At 34.7% G+C, this 9,286-nt stretch overlaps 1 protein-coding gene across 1 annotated transcript; it reads right to left on the bottom strand.

Moving 5' to 3' along the window:
* Positions 1–5,735: 5,735 nt before the first annotated feature.
* LOC129565923 (probable cytochrome P450 9f2) lies at positions 5,736–7,877 on the bottom strand. The gene is made up of 4 exons (XM_055441276.1): positions 7,504–7,877; positions 6,642–7,434; positions 6,114–6,534; positions 5,736–6,042 (listed from the first exon to the last, which is right to left on the bottom strand). The coding sequence occupies exons 1-4, from the start codon at positions 7,716–7,718 to the stop codon at positions 5,876–5,878; spliced, it is 1,596 nt and encodes a 531-aa protein (XP_055297251.1). The 5' UTR covers positions 7,719–7,877; the 3' UTR covers positions 5,736–5,875.
* Between the last annotated feature and the right edge of the window lie 1,409 nt (positions 7,878–9,286).

A 9,286-nucleotide genomic window follows, 5' to 3' on the forward strand; every position in this document is an offset into this window, starting at 1 on the left:
TCTCTCTCTCTCTCTCTCCCTCGCTTTTTCGATTTGTGTACATTCTGCTGAACGGTTTCGACGAAGCCAACAATGGTAATTCATATTTTTTGGCGCCCGCCAAACAAAAAATAAAACACAGTCTTGAATACGCTTTCGAGAATTCAAAAGTTTTCTACTTCGCAATACCTAGCTCTTTTGTGGAACTTTCATTTTTATTCATTTACTGCACGACGGTGAATTGAAATGTTTCATGCATGAAATGAACTCACCTAATTCGAAGCTCGCTGTAAGTAACACGTAGACAATACTAGACCATTATAAATGAGAGAAATTTCGTAGAGAATATTGCATGTGGAAGCAATTCATTCAGGGTGTGCTGGGATGATAGTTTCATCCTTTGTCTTAAAGTCATTGTCTTCAATAATTTAGCCGTAGCCTATTTTTTTGTCGTAGCAAAATTTTGAGCATTTTTTTTCATAGAGATATAATTCAAATGAAAAATGGGTTGCATTCGTTATTCCATTTAAAGTTTTCGTCTTGCAATCTAATTTTTAATCGATTCTATCTCACAAACATGAATTTGCGATTTCCGTTTTTATCTCGGGAAAACTATCGGTCATTTCTTTTTCTTCACCAAAGTGCAATATCAAGAAGGAAGAAAGTAAACGAAATGCATCCAAAGGAGAATTCAAAGTAATTCAAGAAATCTCTTATATAACTTTGGCCCGTTTTTCGAAAGCTCGTACAAGTCAACAGCGGAAAGGCACAAAAAATGAAAGAAAGCAAAGGAATCGATCAACATTTAGCCAGCAAATAAATGTATTTGCATATTTCGTTCGGTCGTTGTCAGTAAAACATGTCAAACTATCCAACTTCTGCAATATTTATCCAAATATTTCCGGCCATCGGTCGATGGGGCCGCAAAAAAAAGATTGAATGCAATGTTCAATCATTTTACTTATCATTGGATGAAATTGGAATTGATAACAAAACAGCAAGCAGAAAAAAGTTCAAACTGATTCCCTGGTTATGATTTTTGTATGGATCCGCGTCTCAAAAGAAATGCATCGTCTCATGAAATGGAAATGCAGAATTTTCCAATTATTTCTTATTAAATTTTCGCTTTTGCTCTGAACCATCGTGCGGTTTTAAATACAAAAATTAGTTTTTCCGAGAAAAATCCCAATCGCAAGCAGCTCAAATTGCATTAATTTGACCAGATTTTCGAAGTAAGAAAAAAAAGCCGTGAAACTAATTCTTTAGCATATTCTTGATGCGCATTTGTTTCCCCATCGGAATGTTGTTTCGATTGATAGCAGCTCGATTTTGAATTCTCGATTCTTCGCAATAAATAAACAGAATGTGAGTTTGCCCTTGTTTTGCTATTTTCAATTTCCAATAACATCTGCTACATTTAATTCCGAACGAGAGCTAAGAACTGTGATTTTCCACGCGGTATCCACAGATGGATTGCAATCGCTCGCACTCTCTCTCTCTCTCTCTCTCTCTCTCGCTCTGCCTCACTCTGCCTCACTCGTGTATGTATCAAAATATAATCGATAACGATTCGAGCGATTTAACATGAAATTCATTAGACGGCATGCCAAAATGAAAACACCATTTCAACACAAAAATCTTGGCATTGGTTCCGTTACGTAATGCGACGAACGGTGTGCACATTACACTTGTAAATTTGTGTTATCTACCTTTTTGCGTATCGTGCAATCACTTGTGTACGCCCGCTTACATTGGCATGAACAAGCCAAATTGAGTTGAAACAGGACTCATCTAAAATTAATGAAACACATCGAACAAACAGGCAAACATTTGTACCCGATAAATCTATTTCGCATATTTCGTGTCTTTCAATGTAGATTTCACACATTTTTTTTACTTCTTGTGACAATCGTAAACTAAACACAGTTCGAACCGTATTTTATGGGCACCGATGGAACATAGTTGAAATTATATTGTGCGTATGTGTAAAACACATCTAGGGCTTTTAATAGTGTTTCCCTTTTCGGCAAAAACGTTTTGATGAACCAATGTCACATGTTGGTCTCTTCCACTTGCAAATTGAAATCGGAATTTTCAATGCCAGGTAATTCGATGGAAAATGGTCTCACAAACAGAATACACGAATTTTGCTAATATGCCAAACGCCACTTTAAACCATCACTGTGCAGTAAGCTAATAATAATCACATTGAGTATGTTCACCGCAGAGTATCGAACTCGAATCGAATATGTACGCACATACCAAGCGTGTATAAGCGAATGAGTGCAATTGAGCACAGTCATACATCATTATCAAGCTGCCGAATCCACAATGAGAATGAAAATCAATTCAAATGCCCTCGCCTAAGAGGCAAAGAGAGGGAGAAAGGTGTTGAATGTGGTGCTGTGCGATGTGTAGATGGATTACGAAGACAACAGATAATGCCAGCTATACGTTATTTGTTGATGACGATAAGCCTTACAGCCGCCTGATGAATTATGGTTTTTGAACAAATCATTCAGTTGCATTGACGACTTCCTGATGCACACACGTGTACCGATTATTATTCGCATGCATTGACCGATACAACGATATGTGATCAATAATCCACTCTCAACAGCCACATGCCATGTAATCATAATTCTATTTATTCCTCTTCTTCTTCGCTTCGAATGAGTGTTAAAAGAGAGAAAAAATTGGCATTTACTCCATACGATACGTTTCGGAATTTTCACTGAGTATTTGCTCGTAGTATTCGCTTGCCGAATTAAGCAAATTAAAGCAATTGAATCGTTGCGATTCTAAACATTGTAGAGTCAAAAAGTAGCATTATCTATAATTCTATTTGTGATTCTAATTTGCTCATATTTCGAGAGACACTTTCCACTTTTCCAATCTAATTTCGCGCATATGCCGAGGCTCTAAACGTGGCATAGAAGCCCATAAAAACAAAGCAAAATTCATATTAATTCATACATACTTTTTTAAATTACGCCACGCGCCAATTCATCGAATGCAATGAAAGAGCAGAGCAACAATAATTATTACGTCGATAGCAGCGTCGCATAGACATAGTGTCGCATCATCCGCACACTCTCTATCAACCGCTCGGTGCATTGAAGAAAAACCTGATTCATTTTCAAATTAATTATGTGTCAATTTGTTAACGGTGGCATGCTATTTATAGGTAATGGTTATTTTGTCGGCTATTTATAACAACATGAGCATAAAAAAAAAGATTTGATTCTTCCACCAATATTTATTCATAAATACAATGCTAAAGTTGAGATAGTCTCATAAAAGTTTCACATAAATTTCATTGAACACTTGACAAGTTTGTTTGAAGTACAACAGTTTCACACCAAATCAAAATCAGATGATCATCATGCGGTTATCATCTTGGATTCTTTTGACAATTGGCGTATTTCAGTACAATGGAAAAATAATAATAATAATATTTTTATTTTTTATTTATTTTTTTAAATGTTGTAGAACTACATACATGAATAATCTATCCTTACAAACTAATTTTGATTTCGTTTTACAAAATAAATATTTTATGGCAAAATTTACATATGTATCCATAGTGAATATTGAATTGCTTTTCAAGAATTATTTTTTTCAGTTTGTTTTTGAATTTAATCATATTTTTCTCTCTCTTTAGGGTATGATATTTTATTTCATTTGTATATACATCGATTTATTATTGATTTATCGCCCCATTCATTTTTTGTTTTAATCTTGCGCATTTGTTTTGTTTGCCTAATGTTGTGTTCATGAAATTCATGGTTGTATTGAATATTTATATTTGCTTTCATTTTTTCTACTTTCTATTTTATGCAGATTTACATTTAATTCGAAATCGATTAAGTGTTCAAAATCTATAATTTTATGTTCTTCATATAGGTCTTTGGTTCTAGTATTTCCCAAACGATTATAAAATAGGTTTCTTGAAAATGATTGGATCAAATAATGTTCACACGTGATCTAAACATAGGACAACTGGTAATTGGGAAAAGTGACAAGAAATTACGAAGAAAAAAGATAAGTGTTTTTTCGACGTAGGATAAGATTACTACACCAACTGCTGAGTTGGATTCAGAAGAATTTGTCAAACTGGAAAAGTATGTAATCAGGCGAATTTTTTATTTGTTTCAAAATAGTCGGTTGCAGAGCTCGTGTACACTGTTATGTGAGTTCACCTCATTCGCCGTAAGATAGTCTTATCTCTTTGGAATTCTCACCTGTTATGATGATCCTTTCCTCGTTGGAAACATGTTTTTACCATTACATGAAATGTAACAGGGAATAAGCTAGTTTTCATTTTCTCCATTTGCGTTTCAAACATCAAATTTTTCAATTCCAAAACGATTTTTAGTTCATAGGTTCAAAAATTATCTGTGACTATAGACGTAGAGTTGGCCGTACGGCCAACCACACACACACTTACTGCTTGAACTTCGTTGTACACCAGTCAAATTGTATTTTCCGATACACTTGTCTGTGTATTTTTGTTGACAACCGTATTCCGTGATTCGAAATGTCACTCGTATGGTTTTATTGCACCGTGTAAACAAATTATCGTTTAATGTCGTGCATATTTTCGTAACATTTTCCAATTAATGACCATGGATTGGTTCCTGTTCAACAGAACAAGCTAAAGTTATTTTGTAACCGGTTCGTAATTTGATTATTTTTACTGTTTTAATGTCTTAACACACACTCATTGTTTTTGTATACATTTTTGTTCTCCAGCCTGATGATGCTCCTAGTAAGAGCGAAACGTCGCATAATAATAAACGAATAACCATTTTCGGAAACGGCACCACTTTTGCGTTTTTATTGAATAATATTAATTGGAGCCGATAATGGACTGAGCAGAGAACAACTGCGAATATAGTTGAAGATTGATATTTGATAATAAATGAATTTTTCTTGATTTTTTTCCCAGTTTTATTGACTATCAGTCGTGACCGTATGTACGTCGCAAAATTTGATAATATGAAATAGATAAGAAATGGTCTTGGTCTTTAGTTTCAAGTAGATCCCATTCGTTCCGGTAGCATTTCCAACAAAAATGTCGACTTCAATTCATTCGGCATGCTTCAAGTATTTCAGTGTTTGTTTCGCAAAGCAATTATTGTCAACAGTCACCCACTTGTGAAAGGCATAGAGCGCAGTTCCACTTATAAGCATATAAACAACAATTTCCTAGACAATTTTGATATCATTCTAATGATGATTTTCACACATCTAATCATTCGGATAATTGATATCGATAGAATACTCTTTTGTTTCTACAGTAATCAATTTACACAAATCGGTGACGAGCTACTCAATGCTTATTGCATAGATTCAATTTGTTTGATTAAAATTGATATAACCTCACTGTTGACATATTCTGCGCTGCCACATTCACAGCTCACACAAAGCTCAGTGTTTTGTTTTTATTCAATTCTTTTGTCGCCTCTATCCTATACATACCGACGATTGAACAAATCAGCTGAAACTGTTTGTTTACAGAGTTACGTCATCATCATCGCTTTGCCGCCACAGTATTGAATACACTACTGTATGATTTGCTTCCAATGTAGTGTGTTCTTTGCTTGTTCCCGCTTGTACTATGCTTAACGAGATATATGTAATACGTTTTGTAATAATCAGCGTCACATGTTTTGACGATGTCTCATTGAATCGGTTAACTGCGTATATGAATCTTTTCAATAATGCTTCGTGATAAATAAAAATGAATCGTGTAATGTTGAAAAATGCGTAAGCATTTTTTATTTTTAGTATTATATTTTAAATGGATTTGTTCATATTTCTGTAAGCACTGTTAATAATATGTATTAAAATGGAAGCCATTTTTGTTCAAGCAAATCAAGAAACATATTGGTTAGACTCTCGGTTTAAATTCCACATGTATTCCTCTTTCGGTGATCCAATTTGCTGCCGATTTTGCTATCTGTACTGGAATTTGTGTCTTCTCATACGGTTGAATATTAAAGTTTAGCACCAAATAGAAGAACAACGCCTTTACTTCCATTAGAGCAAACCGTGAACCTGTAAATAGAATAAAATCGAATCGTATTCAATTCTAAACCGTTTGACTTGAATTCTTTTTTACTACTCACCTATACAATTGCGCGGACCGATTCCGAATGGTAAATATGCGCCTGGGTTGATTTTATGTTTGTTCTCGTCATTGAATCTTTCCGGATCAAAATGTTCTGGATTTTCATAGAATTTTGAGTCGTGATGGATAGAGCAAATTGGAAGAAACACGACATTGCCACGTTCAATCAAAACCTTGTTGCCATCCAAATCCAAATCATAGTCTTTTGTGCATTTTCGTGTTGTAAAAATGGCTGGTGGCCATTTTCGGAGCGCCTCTGAAATCACTTGATCCAAGTATTTCATTTTTGAAAGTGTATCGTACGTCAAACGCGTGCCATTTAGAGTTTTATTGACCTCTCGAATTTCTTCGTATAATGTTTTTTGAACATCTTGATTGATAGCCAGTTCATACGATAAAAATGACATGAGTGTACTGACCTAAGTGGGAGACATGGAACTTTAATGAGTTAAATTAGAACATTATTCAACGATAATAGTAGGAGAAAAATAGAAGAAATTAGTGAATTTGGTTTGTCAACACTGACTGTATCAAATCCAGCTGCGAAAAAAATGAAGCATTGCGCAACGATTTCATCATCAGTCCATGATCGTTTCACAGGCCCCTTTCCAATGTTTGATTCTTTGACCGTAGCAAAACCAGCGTCATCATCATGCGCTTCTTCAACTTGATGCTTCAAATTACCGCTACGCACTTGCATTAAAATGTTAATCATATCAGCCCTGACAATGTGTTTTTTCTCTCGCTCTGCCATCGTGTCCAGAACCATCGACTTGAAAAAGTGTTTGACATGCGCTGGGAAAAATTCAAAATCGATAGCACGCATCAATTTTGGCATCGATCGAATGAGCAGCATGCGCATCGCCACTGCAAATGAGCCAAAATTAAGACTATTCGTTCCAATTGTGAAGAATTCATTTGTACGATCTTTGAGAGAGTCGACCTTCAAACCAAATGCACACGACGCAATCACGTCGGAGGTGTAACGAGAGAAGAGTTCTTTCATTTCCCATCGAACCGGTTTTTGCTTTGCTTCGCTAACTAAATATTTGGCCATATCATCCGCACACTCAACAACCAATTCAAACATGTGACGCATTTTGCTCCCAGTGAACGCTGGACTGAGTGTAGCTCTCATTTCACGCCATTTCTGTTCACTCATCAAAAATAAACTCTGTCCAAATAGCGTATCCGATTCGCTGTCAATGAACGCAACATGATCTTCGAAGTTGTCGAAATCTTTTTTTGTGATTTTTTGTATCAAATCTACATCACGAACCAAATATATCGGTACCCGCATATCAAACAGCCCAATTAACCTTAACAAAGAGATTACATAATATTAGTCTATACAAAATATATCTAAAATACATTATGTTATGTCATACTTTTCATTTGGATAACGATAATAAAGTGAATCCATAAACTCAGCTGGTCGGTGTCTTTTTAAAAACAAGCCAAGCAAGTTTCCGATCAAGAAATTCGGTTCGACATGTTTCAATTTGCGTTTCACAAAATATTCTCTGTTAATAGTCGCCCATTTGTAAAAGATGTAGAACAATGTTCCACTTATTATTGCGTAGAATAGCAATTCGGCCAACATTTTATTGCAAGGTTATTTTAACTTTGAAATCGTTTTTCACTATTAATAAATGGTGTAACTCAGTTGAAAAGCAAAAAATCACAATAAATTCAACAACCAGATATTCATCACTTAACTTCTAACATTTCACTCTGTCACTGAAGAACTGTGTGCCTTGTTTTTGTACTCAATATAATTTATATACATTACACACACGCATACATAGAACAAGATACGCGTGTCTATAGTATACAACACAGTTACTCTGCTGTTCTACTGCTATCAGTACCGGCCAATACGCTTATTAATTGATGAAGACTCGTTGAATTGTTGCCATCATATACAAATAAAGCAATCGAATCGAATGTGTATTGCAATCTGCTCTCGCCGTATGTGTGTATTATTTCATCATTATGCTCTGTGTTTTCGTTCATATTGAGCAATGTCCATGAATTATTTAATAATCGCACAGTTCGCATTGCCTAGAGCCCATGTTTCGGGTTCTTGATTTTTGGTTGTGAATTACAAGTGATACTCAATTTGAGCAAAAAATGTTTTCATTGATATAATATTGAAACAAATTCTCATATTTTAGTCAACAGATATTTTATTACATTTAAACTCTCTGAGTTCCATCACATGGAATGATACGTGTGACGGCATATTTTTACACGGAACTTCGTTCCCAGTGCGCCGAGCACTAGCTACATGTAATAACGTGTGGTTTCTAATATTCGGATACGTTCGCTCTATATATAGCAAGTAATCGGCGCACTGGGAACGAAGTTCCGTGTGAAAATATGCCGTCACACGTATCATTCCATGTGATGGAACTCAGAGAGAACAGTAGCAAAACTTAACAACATACAAGATTAGACATATGTAAATCGTTAATTTAACTTCAAAATTCAAATATTTCCAAAACGATCAACATTTTTTCCCAAATGTTTAGTAATTTTAAGATATTAGAAGAACATGAACAGTAAATTATCAATAATCAAGTAGTATATGACTACAATAAAACTAATGACAAACATATGCACTTTTTTTCAACCAATATCCACTATAAACGGAGGAAAAAAATTTTAAAATTCATCTGCACCGTTAATGCCCTGCGGAGAAAAGAGTGGAAATATATTTAGTACAAGTCCATCAACAACCGACATGCTGATATAGATTTACTTACTGTATTTTGCAGGTGAGAATAACAATTTTCATTGCTATTCTTCTTAATACACAGCGTTAAAACAGTTAGTTAATAGACAATAATATTTGTTTGAGTGCTTTTACGGTGCAGAGTTGCGAAAAAAATCAGTTGATTGTATAAATTCAAATATGCTTTAACCATGTGAATAACTTTTTCTACTGGTTATCATCATAATAGAGATTTCCAGGGTATAGCCAATCAACAAATGAACCAAACAATTCACTGCTGTAGGTAACATATACTTTCTTGATGTGCCTCAATTACAATTTAGAATTTTCTGACCACCATAAGGTAGAAGAATTTGTTCTTAAAAATCGAAAAATATAATCATTTAATTTTGAATCAATGAAATTGCAAAAAATTGAAAAAATCGGAAAACGCT

This window comes from Sitodiplosis mosellana, unplaced genomic scaffold (genome assembly GCF_009176505.1).
Source record: "Sitodiplosis mosellana isolate CC-2019 unplaced genomic scaffold, AAFC_SMos_1.0 Smas_scaffold_3, whole genome shotgun sequence".
NCBI lineage: Eukaryota > Metazoa > Arthropoda > Insecta > Diptera > Cecidomyiidae > Sitodiplosis > Sitodiplosis mosellana.